The sequence below is a fragment of the Desmodus rotundus genome, chromosome 7 (genome assembly GCF_022682495.2).
Source record: "Desmodus rotundus isolate HL8 chromosome 7, HLdesRot8A.1, whole genome shotgun sequence".
Classification (NCBI taxonomy): domain Eukaryota; kingdom Metazoa; phylum Chordata; class Mammalia; order Chiroptera; family Phyllostomidae; genus Desmodus; species Desmodus rotundus.
This window is the reverse complement of record NC_071393.1, coordinates 1046933-1061275: the sequence shown is the minus strand read 5'-3', so window position 1 is coordinate 1061275 and position 14343 is coordinate 1046933. Positions and strand designations below refer to the sequence as shown.

The 14343-nt window shown below is 61.6% G+C and overlaps 1 protein-coding gene across 3 annotated transcripts in view; it reads right to left on the bottom strand.

The window, feature by feature from the left end:
* The window catches only part of RIMBP2 (RIMS binding protein 2), a 113678-nt gene that overhangs the window by 8395 nt on the left and 90940 nt on the right, over positions 1 to 14343 (bottom strand). For all 3 annotated transcript variants that reach the window (XM_053929012.1, XM_053929013.1, XM_053929014.1), the window contains 8 exons: positions 12849 to 13000; positions 11407 to 11847; positions 10083 to 10223; positions 7514 to 7672; positions 4164 to 4853; positions 2771 to 2888; positions 1130 to 1314; positions 731 to 899 (listed from right to left, as the gene is read on the bottom strand). In XM_053929012.1, coding sequence (XP_053784987.1) covers positions 731 to 899; positions 1130 to 1314; positions 2771 to 2888; positions 4164 to 4853; positions 7514 to 7672; positions 10083 to 10223; positions 11407 to 11847; positions 12849 to 13000 — 2055 coding nt within the window. The remainder of the gene's footprint in view (positions 1 to 730; positions 900 to 1129; positions 1315 to 2770; positions 2889 to 4163; positions 4854 to 7513; positions 7673 to 10082; positions 10224 to 11406; positions 11848 to 12848; positions 13001 to 14343) is intronic.

Here is a 14343-nt window from a genome sequence, read left to right as displayed (position 1 = left end):
CGGCTCACGGGCTTGGTGGGGCGGCAGGTCTGCGTGAAACCTCAGCCGTCACACAGTGGGTCCATGGATAGCAGTGAGGGCGGCACGCTTTGTCTCACCCATGGTCATCCTGAAAGCTACGCATGCTCTTTGAACCTTGGAAGTTTGTCTCTGAACTCTGATTTAGAAGTTAACCTAATGTTTTCACACATTGAAACCTTAACTATGAATGGCATAAAATGGATCTTTCTGTCTCCAGCTATTTAGAAAAAGTAGACGCCTTTGTAAAGAGTGAGTGTTCCTTGCATGTGGGAAAAACGAAGATCACAGATGTGATGTTGCTTAAAACCTGGGTGTCTGGTGCAGGCCCACGTCCTGGCTCACAGAGGGGCCCTCGCCTGAGGAAAGGGAGGGAGCTCTCTGCTCACCCCACCCCGGGGGCCCCACTCTCGTGACATCACCTCCCGAACTTCTCACCCTGACACCTCTCCCTGGGAGTTAGGGTGTCAAAATGATGGGGGTGGGGCGGACACACAGATATTCGGTCTGAAACGACCGAGCCGCGGGTGCCTGTTTCTCAGTGCGTCAGCCTTTGGCGAGAGAGCCGCCTGCCCCGCCCCCCACCAGAGGGTCATCTGTGTCGCTGTTTAGGGGCATGCAGGACTCTGACCGCCGGGCTCTGTAGGGTGCGCTTTGCCCAAGGACCGTCCGTGGTTAGTTTGCACCGCCAGCAGGCGGGGGCTGCTCTTACCGATCTTCTCCACGGGCGTGTTGAGAGGGAGGAAGCCTTGTCTGAAGAGCTGCTCCATCATCTCCTCATCATCGGTGTGGATCTCGGAGACCATGTTGCAGGGAATGAGGCCGACCCGGGCACAGGTCTCACCACGGTAGAAGCCATCAGCGTCCTTGTCACCATAGACCTGGGGCCACAGGAAGAAGCCGAGACCTTGTGATTGGCAGACTCAGAATGACGTCACCCCGCTTACATCGCGGTGATTGGTGGGCTCAGAAGTAGGTCCCCGGGCTGAAATGTGGTCCTGTAGGCCTCACAACCACGCAGGACTGTGGTCACAGCCCCGCCCAGACCCCCCAGCCCTCCCAGGGGCCCAGGCCCGAGCCACGCCCACGTCCTGGCAGGCAGCGACCCCACCTTGATGATCTGCCCCTCCTTGAACGGCAGCTCCTCCTCCGCAGCGTCGGGGTTGGGGGACATGCTCAGGGGGTCGTAGTCGAACAGGGCCACGAAGATGCGGGCCGGGGGCTCCTCCGCTCCGGGGTCGGTCTCGGACTCGTCGCAGAAGTCGGGGGAAAGCTGGTCTCGGTCGCCATACTCATCTAGGGGCGTGAGGCACACAGGATCGAGCTGGGTCACCCGCTGTAGCCCCAGGCACACAGACACACTAATTCTGTCCTCTCTGAAAGCGTGCGGCGCAGCATGTGGGCAGAGACTGGTCCGCCGGGCCAGGCACGGTGCACGCCCACCTTGTGCACAGCTGCCGCCACGTGGAGACCAGAGGGCTGAGCACCCTGCCGCGGTACCACAGCCATGGCCACAGGCGCCCTGAAGCCCAGGGGGCTTCCAATGCACAGTGTGACACAGCTACCACGCCATTCCCTCAGCTCCAAACAATCCGCGTGGTGACTGCCTGCCGCCTCCCGTCCAGCTGCAAACAAGGGTTCTGAAACCTGAGAGCATATGCTGGGACAGCATCGGGCGCCTGGTAGACGTGCATCGAGACCACTCTAGCCTATTATCTGGATGAGTGTGCAGCTCTCCTGCCCGGTATACGGAGACGGAGAGAGAATGGGCTGTCTGCTGGTCAGGGAGGAAGCAATGAGGGAAGCCCAGTCACCAGAAGGGGGCAGATGGGCACAGCAGCCAGCCAGAGCTCTGTCACCTGCACTCGAGCACACGGGTGGGCCAGCGGCGTGTCACCAGTGCATGGGAAGACAGGAGATGCAGGCACAGACAAGCCTCTGGCTCTGTCACCAGCAGAAACATTTAGTTGAAAGATAAGGAGCATCTCAGTTGCAGGAAAGCTGGGGGTTTCAAATACAGTGAGCACTTCCCATTATTTAAACCGGGGGTCTTTCCAGGATGCCTGGACCTGCTAAAGCTCGCTGATCTACCTTCTGCAAGGGAAAGAACTTAAACAGCGGCCTCTCCCATCGCCCCTGCACATGTCACCTCTGCTGACAGGCAATGGCAAGACCTCCTGTTTCCTCGAGTTTCCGGCAGAGTCATCTGTGCGGTGCGACTCCAACGGGGCCGCAGAGCAGAGTGAGGAGGGGTGGCAACCGCGTCAGCACTCGAGGGGGCTTGTCCCCCTTCAGGGGACTCCGCTGGAGCTATGTGGGAGGGGCTGACACTTCCATCCGGGAGATGACGGCAGTTAGACGCAACCGTGTCTCCTCTTGGGGCCGGGACGCCGCAGGAAAGAAGGCGCCTTTCTAACTGGTGGCCTCGTGCATTCAGCAATTCATTTCTAACTTTTCCTCTCTGCACGTGGAGACGTCGGCTGTGTCTCCTCATTTTTGGTGGCTGCTGAACACGATTCATTTTTGTCCTCTGAAAATATGACAGGACCTTCTATGTGAGAACCCTTACAAATCGGCTTCATGTCTCTCATGCTGCCTCTCCTCCTTTCTGCCTCAGCTAAGGGGGGGTTCCCCGTGCTTAGATGAAAATGCTGTTCCCTCTCATGTTTCTAAACGTTTGCGCTGAGGTTCTAACGCAGCCACATGCCCTGTGGCCGACAGAAAGACAAAGGCGCTGGGCAGGCACACTGACCGATGGTGGGGCCCGTCCCTGGCCGGGGCCTCTGGGGGCCGGCACTGCCGCGGGGAAACCTCCGGCCTGCGGAATCCGGCCGGTCTGCCCATCCTGCAGACGCGGGGTTGCCTAGAATCTGAAGACAAAACAACAAACTCGTGAGTCCGCCAGCCCTGGGAACATGGGAGCAAGTCAGCCAAAGCAACTCAACTCAGAAGCAGAAGCTATAAAGGCAACTAAACTTAGCTTTTAACTGAAAGGTTAGCTGAAGGGCCCAGGAGACGAAGCCACTGAGCCCAGCACCCCCCACCCCGACTTCCACAGTGGGGGGCAGGGCGGAAAGAGTCCCTCAGGAGGCATCTTTGTGGCGCTGCTCCTGCTGTGGAAGCCAGGGGTTCCGACCCAAAACGAAAGGGCTGGAACACGGCTCACCGCCCTGGCGGCCCCGTGACCACGTACAGCCCTGACCAACACGCCTTCCCCCACGGTCACAAAAGTGGGAAAACGCTACGTGGCCGCAGAGCCGCATGTGAAAACTTGCAGACAGAGAAGTCTCTGGGTGTGTGAAGCTGAAGGCAGCGTCCGGCCCGACCTGCAGACACTGGTCACGTTCAGGGCTCACTTGGCCGCTGTTTCTAACACGCACTAAAGGTTAGTCGGATCCTATGCGGGGGGGGGGGGGCAAGGCAAAGCCTCCAGCTCCTGGTAAGTAACGGGAGTTGGGACGCTCTCCAGGACCCAAGGGAAGAGAAATGTTTCGGGGTGCCAGTGATAAGAGGGCTTGTTACAGGCAGAGAACAGCTGTGGCTGTGTCCACTGTGGGGGCCAAGGTCGGCGGTGGGGCTAGGGCGTGTGGGTCAGAGCCCCCTTGTGGACAGATCTCAAACTGCACTGGCTCCAAGCCTGGCCTGGCCCACCGGAGACCTCACCTGTGTGTTCATTGGAGAGTCGGGCCTGACAGGGGCAATTGTGCTTTTTCTTGATTAGGGATAGAGGCCAAAACTCGACACCAACACCAACACCCCCCAAAACCACAGGAAGAAAACCTGCCGTGGTACCGGCAGTCAGAAATCAGTCCCTCCGTCCATTCTGAAAAACGCATGTATTGTCAGACTTTGGGGTGACCCCAGTTCAGCTAACCCTTAATTAAAATTTAGATTCAGTTGTCCTTTAACTAAAGCAGCCATAATCACCGCTGATTTGGGGGTGGGGAAATCATTATTCAAAAGCGAAATAAAGAAATCTTCAGCGTGGTCAAAGATTGGGAAGCGATGGGCCAGGAGATCAGAGCAGCGTGGGAACTGGAGGCAGCCAGCGAGAGGCCCGGGGGGATGCCCGGACAGGGGGGTGAGATGGAGGGGCGGACGGATTGGTCTGGCAAGCGGAGGCGAGGAGGGCTCACTTCACACACCACAGGGCCTTCTGCCACTCGGGGAGGAGCCTGTGCGTGTTGGGCAGTTGCCCTACTGGGGGGCGTTTTTAGGCTTTTCTTCCAGACGTCCGGGCCCGCGGGCTGGTCCCAGCCAGACGTCCTAGGGGCAGGCCTCTCGGGGCTCGGGCGGGTGTTATCGCTCCTGACGAGGGCGCTGGGGTCCACCTGCTCCCCAAAGTCCTCCTCGATGCTGGTCTGCCGGGTCAGCGTCCGCCGCCGAGCTAGCAGGGGCCTCACGCTCCTGCAGGGACAGGGCCCAGGGCCTGGGCTGCCCATGGCAGCCGAACTTCTGGAGCTCCACCGTGGGTCCTCTTCTTCACTGCCACAGTCCAGGCCGCTGTCTGGGCTCCTGGTGGCTGAGCGGCTGACCCGACAGCCTCTGTCTTCGAGAAGGACGTCCTCGGTGTGGGGCCCAGCTGTGGGGCCCCTGTGTTTTGCAGGAATCCAGGAGCCCTGCAAGGCCCCATGCCCCCGGCAGGGCCTGGTGGGCCTGGGCTCCCGGGTCCTGGACGAGCACCCTAAGCCCTGTCTGTGCAGGAACTCACAGTGCTCCGTGTCCTCCTCCGCTACTTCGGGGATACTGAACAGCCTGGTGCTGTGCGGGGCCTGCAAGGGGCACTGGGGCTGCTCCAGGAAGGCCCCCTCACAGGTCCTATGCTTATGGCACTCCTAGGGGACACGTGCACAGACGGTGTGTGAGCAGGCATGAGGGGGCCGAGGGAGGGAAAGAAAACACAGACAGCATTAGTCTTGGAGGCCAGGGCAGGGCATGCTGCCAGCATGGTGTGGGGATGGCATACGCTGGCCAGGCTCTGAGATGAGAGCAGAGCGGGGCGGGCGAAAGGATGGAGCCAGGCTGGGCAGGAGCAGTAGGGGCAGGTAGACCATGCACTAAACCAGGGAAGCAGGTGGGGGCTGCTGAGCGCCGGGTGGCACAGAGGCAGGACGCTGCCCCTGGACCAGCATGGTTGGTTCTGTGAACCAGCTGTGCCCAGAGTGCCAGGGAGACCTGAACTCGCTGCCCGCTGGCTGCACCAATCTCCAGGCAGCTACCACTGGGTGCTGGGTGTGACTGAGCCACATCACAAAACAGCTCCTATCCTCTTTCATCCTCTTCCTACCACTGAGCTGACTTCCTTCCTTCCTGCCTAAGTGTGAAACCAGGACCTGGTCACTGGGGGTCTGTCCTCGCCCTGAGACCCGTACATGCTCCCTAGTCCTGCCTGTCAGTGCCTGCAAAGGCCAGGGGTCTGCCTGACCCTCCTCCACATCCTAGACTTCGAGCCCCGAGTGGAGAGCCACGTCCTGGCTACCAAGGGCCCAGGGCCTGGCCACAACCCCACCCACTCCGCTCACCCAGCCTCGGTCTCTGCTGTGCGGACGGAGCTGCGGGGGTTCTGCTCTGGGAAGACTGACCCTCCAGGCCAGGAACGTCCCGCCTGTCCTCCCACCAGCTCTCCGTGCTCAGGGAGCACACCGTGTAAGAGCGTCATGATCTACAGCCCTGCCTATCTCCACACTGGCCCTCGGGCTCCGTGAGCACGGGGTGTGGCAGGTTCACCAGGGCCTGCAGAGTCCCGTGGGTGGTGAACAGCACACACTCTGCCTGCTGAGAACCTCCCTTGTTTGCTAACAGGATGGCGAGGACACCAGTGCTGGGAATGTTACAGGGAGAACAGCCATGGCGGGCACAGTCTGCCCAGAGCTTCCCAGGGCCAGCAGGCATGGTGCGGGGCTAATGGACCGATCCAGCCGGGACACGGGCTGGGTGGCAGCTCGGTGAGCCCAGTGCACCAGGTCCCAAACCCTGTCCTGGAATTTCTAGAAGCAGCTGGAAATCCAGATCAGCCCAAGACATCTAATTTATAAAGCTGTAAGCACCGTGGACAGAGTAAACTGTCTCCGCCACTGTGGGCAGCCCCGCTTCCTGCCCGCTGTGATGTCCCAAGGGGGTGGGGCTGCGCCTGTGGGTATGGGACATGGCCATAGGGTGTTATGACGACCTTGCTTGCCCTCTGGGCCCCCTCCCTGGGAGGGAAGGTGACCTTTCACATCTCTGCCCAGTGATTCTCAGAGAGTACCGCCCCAGGAGCTCCCTCCACCCAAAGGAGCAGCATCGTGGGTGGGGGGGACACCCGTACATGCTTCGTCTGGCCCAGCTATTAGCGTGGGGTGTCTGGGGAGAGCGGGCTGGACCCTCACAGGGCGGCTTGGGGCCTTCCTGCATCCAGAAAGGCTCCTGAACCCTGCTGGATGGCGTTACATGGGACGCTGGCGGGGACAGGGCAAGGGGTCAGCGGGAGGAGCAGGAGCTGCAACTGTGCGGGGTTTGCAGGGGGACCCGGCACGTCCCCGGTGCGGCCCTCACAGGAGACCGTCAGTCTTTCTGTGCAAGGAGGCCCCGGGCTGGCAGCAGATTTGGGTGTTGCCTTCTGTCCACCATTCAAAACGCATGACTCTGAGTCCCTGAGAAATGCTGCGGCCGGCCCTTCTCCCCCAGCCTGGGTCTCCTCTCTAAAGACTTTCCATCCAAAAGACCCGCAGAGGTCCTACCAGCTGCCCAGCCCTTTGTCTGTCTCCCCCACTACATTGGGAAGGGCTAGAGGGCAGGGGTCACGTCCATCCTTGCACCCCCAGGCTGGGGGCGGCCTACACAGGGGTGACCAGCCCACATGGCCCAGGGCAGTGAGTGAATGCCCGGGCCAGAGCAGCCAGCAGAGAGGTGGCCAGCTCCCCAGACAAGGCTGGGGGACACATGAGGGCCAGCCTCTTTCTGCGCGCAGTGTCTGTGCATGTGACCTCCCATCAAACCCTCCGCTGGCAGCCACACCAGAGGGGGGTGCTGAGGATGCCCCATCTCTGGTGGGGTGGGGGGTGTCTGACCCCACTGTCCCCCAGGATGGCCACCCCTCCCACCCTCTGCAGGGCCCAGCTCAGCCACTGATTCTTCCCACAGCCCCCCAGCTGGCCCCTGGGGTCCCCAATCCCCAGCTCTGACACAGGCTGACCCTACTCTCCTGGCTGCTGCTTCTCTGGGTGTGGACTGTGGGGGCCTTCTTGTCTGATTCCTTCCCATTTGATTCCCAGTGCAGAGCTGGGTGCCTCCAGGAGGGTGCCAAATGGGCCCTCCCAAACCCCTGCACCCAGGCTTTTTAGCGAAGAGGACAGACTAAAAAGAAGGACAGGGAATTCCTGGATGCAAATTCAATGGTGAGAAAGAAGCCAATCCAAATCCACGGGCTTCCGGGAGCAGGGTGAGGCCCCTCTGGAGCCGGCCTCACAGCCCCAGCAAAGGACAGGACAGAGGGAGCTGGGGCCTGGCCACTGACCTTGAGGGCATTGTGGGACGTGCCACTGGGCCGCCGTCGGCCCCCGCCCTCCAGCTGCATCTCCGAGCACAGCTCCTCCTCGTCTTCCTCCATGATGTCCGAGAGGTCTGAGCCACGGCTGCTCTCTGTGTGGTACTCATCTCCATGGCAACAATGGGGCTGGGGGCAGGAAGGGGACACAGATGAGCATCCTCTCAAAGTGAGCAACCCCACGAGGCTGTCCTTGATGCCTGTCCTTCTCTGCTGACTCGTGAGCTCAAAGACGTGGCAGCAGTCTGCATGCGGGGCCTCGGCGTCTCTGTCCTCCACGCTGATGGGGCAGAGGGAGGGCCAGCCCGGACCTCCCACTTTGAGCCCCGATGGGAACGGGCTCCCAGCAGTACACCACCAACGCCTTCTGGTGCCTCCAGCACCTCCAACTTAGCAGCTGGACAAAGGCACAAGCCAGAGAGTGCACGCCCAGGGGCCCACGGGCTGGGGCCCAGTCACGGGAGGGGATGTGATGGGGAAGTGGGTGTCTCTGCACCCAATCAAGGAGTTTAAGACTGTAAGTAGTGGCACATGGCCTGAAATGCACAGACTCACACACATGTGCACACACATGCACATGCACACACACGGGGCTGTCTGGAGAACAGCCTGGTCGTTTGGGATCAGAAACCCTGTGAGGCTGTGCTCACTGCAGGCCCAGCTTGTCACGGGCACCAGCGGGGCCTGTGCACAGAGAAGACGCTGGGGACAGTGTCAGAGGTATCACAGAGAAGCCCCCTGTAACATGAAGAGTCCTTGGTAACGTGCAGATTCCGATGCCAGTGGCCTGACAGGGGGTCCCTGGGCGGGGACAGCCACAGCCTCAGCACCCCCTCACCCCCGAGCACTTAGGGAAAGTAAGTAAAACTGCCACAGCTAGGCTGCACGCCCGGCGCGCAGAGATTTTCGAGCACAGAACACCACAATCATGTTGCTTTTGCTTGACAGTGGTGACATTCCACTTCCCTGGTGCATGACCAGACAAGCATGTTCAATGGCACCTGAGAGACACTCTGGTTGAAAACACTGCACTTTCAATGACTACCCTTGACAAAGATGGCCTGAGGGGCAAGAGGCAGTGTGAGCACTCCTGGAGGAAAGTTCCGGAAGGTCCCACCTGCCCGGGGCCTGAGAGAGGTGGCCTGGAAAGTCCTAGGCTGGCGCAGTTTGCTGCATCAGCTTCTGAGCTGCTCCAGCCCTAATCCCCCTAACGAGGCTCCGAGCAGATGACGCAAAGTGAACGGGTTCTCAGTGGGTGAACTAACAAAGACCAGGCAGGTTTTCCATGAGGTCTGTGAAGGCCCACGGGCATGAATGCCCTGCGGGGAGCAGCCTCACGTGGTTCAAGCCCCGTGATGAGAGAGCAGAGCACTATGGGGTGGAGCGAGGTGTCGGCTGCTTGCCAGATGGGTCACCCACGAGCCATTCGTAGGAACCCTGTGAATTGGAGGTATGGACACGTGACCCTGGCCACCCAGTGGGACATCTGACAGAGGTTCTGGAAAATATTTTCCTCCCCATTAACAGGAAAGTGCCAAGGAGAAAGCCCCTCTTCTTTCACATGTCCCTTCCTTCCTTCTTGGGATGCTGTCCTATGAGGGTGTGATTATTGGAGCTATGGCAGCCACTTTGTAACCATGAGAATGGTCAAAAGAACGGAAGGTTCAGAACCCAGAGCCCAGACAGAGCTGAGCGGCTGAATTGACCTTAAAGCCTCCTACCGGAGACCCCTGAGATGAGGGGTCATCCCATGTCCGTGCCGTCTTAGTTATCGTAACCACACCCGTTTCCTGAGTGCAAGTGAGTGCACACAGCATTAGCGCCATCTCACAGGGAAAGAAGCAGATGCTTGCAGAAGCTGGGGACTTGCCTGCAGCTCCGAAAGCAGTGGCAGAGCCAGGACGTGGCGCCCTGCCTGCTGAGGCCCTGACGCTGCCCTGCTGCGGGAGTAAGCACATGGAGGGTATTGGGTGTCTTCAGGCTCTGACACCCCGCAGTTTGGGGACTCTGAGGCCCTACCCTCCTGTCGCCCGTGTTACTTTTGGCACCGCACGAGGACATTCCCATGAGGAGAGGCCTGGGCGGACCTGCAGACAAAGCCACAGGCTGGATTTGCTGCATGTGAGCCGCGTCTGGACGTTCTGTTGCTCGGAACACAGGATGCCGACGGTTTTCTGTCTGGACCTCCCATGATGCCCAGCGAACGTTCTCCCGGCCACGACAGTGCATCAGCAGATGGCAGGCTTTGCCTGAACTGAGCCCGTTGGTTATCTGACCCGCAAAACCACCCCGTGACCAGGTGCTGGCGTGGGGTGGTCAGCGTGGGGGCCTCACATTCAGGCTTTTGAAACTGCCCCCAGATGAGGTCCCAGTGCACAGGCATCCTGAATCTAAACTTCCCAAACCCACTCAGCTGGTCGTCACGTGGCCTGGCACCTCCCCATCCGTCCTCGGGGCCCAGGGGCTGTGCTGAACTCCAGAGGCCTGTGTGGGGCGCTGATGCCTGGAGCCGCCCACCCGCCGCCCGCCCAGCACTCACCAGCTTGCCGAGCTCGGAACCTTTCAGAAAGTCGTCCACCGAGGCGCCTCTCCTCCTGACGTCCGGGGGCTCGTCACCGTCCTCCTCATCGGAGTTGGCGTACTGGCCGCTCCTCTCTGGGAAGACGCTCCTTTTCTCTAACTTGGAAGGAGAGGAAAGACGTGGATGAGTGAGGCGTCGGGACGGGACCAGCAGAGAGGCTGCCTGACCCAGGGCTGCAGAGGGCAGGGTCTCCAGGCTATGGGATGTTGGGCCGCCGTCTGATGCGGGGGAGGGGGGTGGCTGTGCCACCCACCAGGCCTTCCTGCCCACAGAGCATCACCAAAGCTCAGAGCTCTGTGGTCAGCGGGCTTCTGCCCTGCAAGCCAGCAGAGCAGGGTGTGGCCACGCCAGACGCACATATTCTGAAGCCTGTCTGCAGTCGGAGGCTGCCGGACAATCGCTTTCTAAGTGTCACCAAACATGCTGGGAGGCCTCACCTGAGAGCCAGGCCCGCAGTTGTTCGAGAGGCCATCTGGCTGCTCCAGCGGCTCTCCTACTACACCCCGGGACACTGGAGGTGACCTGCCTCTCAGCCTGACCTCCTGCGGGCCCTTGCCCGGCCTCCAGGCCCTGGGACTCTCAGGAAGTGGGGTTCTCCAAGCACCAGCATTCAGAGAAGGTGCTGCCAGGGGTCACCATCCTTCAGAGACCCAACAGGAGGGCTGGGGGGACCGCTGAGCCCGCTGCCTCTGCCAAGGCGCTGACCACCCAGCAGACACCAGGGCAGCCAGGGAGGAGATGGGCTGACCCCAGGCAGGGAGGGCACCAGGTGCTGCTCAGTTTCAGGCACTAGGAGAGGAGGGCAGCCGCGCCTCACAGGGGCTTCTGGCACACGCCCCCTCATTGTACAAGGCACCTGGAGTGCGACCTCACGCTCCCTGTCCCCGCGGCCCGGACTGGTCCCAGTGATGGCCACGCAAACACACTTGCGGATTTCTGTGTCGCACGTGCACATATGCAAACACGTCTGCCTCTGTGTGTGCCTCACACACGCACAGTGAGAACTGGGACGTCAGCAGGGCCAGGAGGTACCCCAGTAGGACGGGTCCCCAGGCCGATGCCCAGGACGCACCGGAGCCTGGTCGCAGCAGTCCTCTAAGCCAGGCCGGCCGACAACCACTGGCTCTGGTCATCTGGGTCCACGCCCCCCCCAGTGAAAACACTCTGGCTCCATCGGGATCAGGCCTCAGAGGCAGCCCAAGGGGAGGGTCGGAGGGTACACACGCTCCATCCCGGCGGTGGGGAGGGGGACAGGCGGGACCCACGCAGGAACCGGTCTTACCCTGCTGCTCTCGGCCACTCTCTGTGCGGCTTCCCGGGCCATGGCCTTGGCGACGGAGGTGGACACAGGGGCCCCCTGTGGCTGCGGGAGGATCCGGCTGGGCGAGGGAGACCGCCTCCCCTGCAGGCCAGGGGGCTCCAGCATGTACCCGTGGGAAGGCACCCGGCCCTGCTCCCAGGCCTCGTCCACCTTGACATAGGGGCCCAGACGGTCATCTTTGGTATCGGGGACTCCGGCACTTGCTAATGGCTTCGGTGTGGGAGCAGTTCTTGGGGGGGCTGGAGGCACCAGGAGGTCAGGGGGGACGGCAGCAAGGGCAGAGTCCACAGACTCGCCCTGGGCAGAGAGGGTCCGCACGGTCACACCCTTGGCTTCCAGGCTCCGCAGCCGTACCAGCTCCACGGCCGTGCTATCCGCCATGGGGGCGATGACCTCAGCCACCTGCCACAGAGAAAGCCCACTTGCAGGCTGCCAGCCCAGCCAGCCCCTCCCTGCAGCCCTGAATGGGGGCCCACCTCAGACTGCCTCTTGTGGCGGGCAGCCGGGGCCCCACCTATGTGCAGCCTGGACATGCCCTGAGACCCAGACAGGGGACCCGGTGGGGCGGTCTGCAGGCGCCAGGACCCCTGGCTGTTGGAGGTCCAGAGGGCCAGCCAATTTAGCCCACGGGAGAAAAGGCTCCCGTGTCCAGGCCCAGTTCAGAGACAGACGCAGGGCGCAGAGGTCGCAACACAAGGTTAGTTCGGTCAAAGCGGGGCGGGGAATGGACCGACCGGGCTGCGGGCGGGTTGGCTTCCTGTCCAGTGGAGACAGGGCCAGCCTGCCTGGTGGGGGAGCAGAGACAGTCACACGCCCGTGGGGCCTGTGCCCACAGAGGGAGCTGGAGGAGGCTCAGACACTCACGCACACTGACCGGTCAGTCCTTATTCCTCATGGGGACCAGGGTGGGGAGAAAGGAGGACGGACAGGAACCTCCGCCCCCAAGGCAGCCCTGTCCGATTCATGTGCCGGTACGGGCGCGGGGTGGAGGCCACAGGGTTCCCTGCTCCAGACATTGAGGTCAAGGCCCAGCCACGCATCCTGTTCCCCAGGACCCTAAACTCCATCTTGCCAAGAGTCAGTCCGGGGGGGTTGCAAGCCCACCATCTACCAAGGGGCCCTGTTATTGGAGGACTCGGGGCAGCTGGACTTCTAATCCTGGGGCAGGGGAACAAGAAAGGTGCAGAGCAGGTAATCAATGGGAGGCAGGGAGGGAATGCTAGAAAGCAGGGTGGGACAGAAGTGGGGGCTCTCAGTGCTCCGTGGCTCCCTGGGGTGGCCAGGTGGTGGGTATTGAGTGAGTGCTGGTGGGTTGAAGAGGGAGGGGGGACGCTCCCTCTGGTCACCCCCTCGTGGGGTAGGTGCCAACCGTCCCGGGCAAGCCTCCCACCCCGACAACTCACCCTCTGCCCGTTTGCATACACGCCGTAGCCCGTGACGTTGGCCCCATTGGACAGCCCAGTGGTGGTCAGGGCGGGTGGCTTCCAGGAGACATGGACGGTCGCCGGGGTGGCCCCTGCTTGGACAGTGACATCTTGGGGGGGAGCCGGAGGACCTGGGGACAGAAGGCAGGTGAGCTGCTCCCATGCCAGACAGGGCTCACCAGAAGGGGGTGGCTTGCCAGAGGCGAAGACTCCCAGTCACTGCCTGGGTCAGTCCCGGCCGTGCCAGGGGCGCAGAGGCACGGCCGTGGTGTCGCAATGACTGTACAGGACAGACGGCCACTGACGTGTCGCCGCGATCGCTCGGCGAGGCCTGTCACTGAGGAACCACTCGTGTGCTGGTGCACGTCAGCCCCACTTGACAAAAGTGAACAGAGAGAAGTGGGTCACTGGGCAAGGAAGAGAGACGAGAGTGTGAGCGTGGGGTCCTCAGTCTGTGACTCAGGACCGGCCGGTCAGTGCAGGGCAGCTTCTGGACGGCTAAGGGGACCCCAGCGATGGGCAGAGGACACATGACCCTCCTCCCTCTGTCTCTCTCTCGAGGTGACGTGAGCCTGAACTGCATGTCGCCCAGGCTGCGGCCTCGTGGAAGGTGGAGGGAGACGGGCTTTCGACGGCAGCACTGGAACCTGGGCACCAGCTCTGCACAGACTCTCTGCCTATGGGCCCGGAAGGGGCCTCCGCAGACACGGAGTCTGCCGGCACCGTGACCTTGGACTTGCAGCCTCCACAGCCGTGAGAGGGAAACGTGCGCCCTTCCAGCTGCCAGGTTTGGGCAATTTTGTCACAGCAGCTCGGACGGCCCGAGACGCCCGACACCTGGGAGTTGACCTGTGAGACACGCTGCACCCCGTCCCCTGACCCCGTCCCCTCCCCTGCAGGCAGCCCTTCCTGACTGTCCCACGGGTGTGCCACAGCCGTCCGCTGTCATCACAGCCGTCCCCTGTCGCCACAGCCGTCCCCTGTCATCACAGCCGTCCCCTGTCGCCACACAGCCCCGCGTGCGGTGTCTCATCTCCGTCCCCAACACTAAGTACAGGACTCCCCACGGGCATCGATGGGGAGCGGAGCCTCCTGACCCCACAGTCACGGTCATTACCCGCAGAATGAAGCCGTCACCATAAGGAACAAACTGACCGTTCCTAAGCCAGTTTCCACGTGACGCCTGCCTGCCAACACACAGCCCCGCAGCCTCGTGGGCCTGACCCCCGCTGTGTGTTGACACCGTAGACACCAGGGCATATGGAGAAAGGGGGCCTGGCCCACGGTGCCTTGGAAAGCTGGCCTTGGGTTCGGTAGGCCACTGCAGGCCGTTGGTAAATCAATACCGAAGTGTCGGCGAAACTCCTAAGGAACGAGGTGGGGCTGAGATGGCCGAGGGGATGGAGGAAGGCCCTGGGGACACAGCTTGTGCCTCGAGTGTCCCTGCAGAAACCCTGCTCTGCTCCCAGACGGC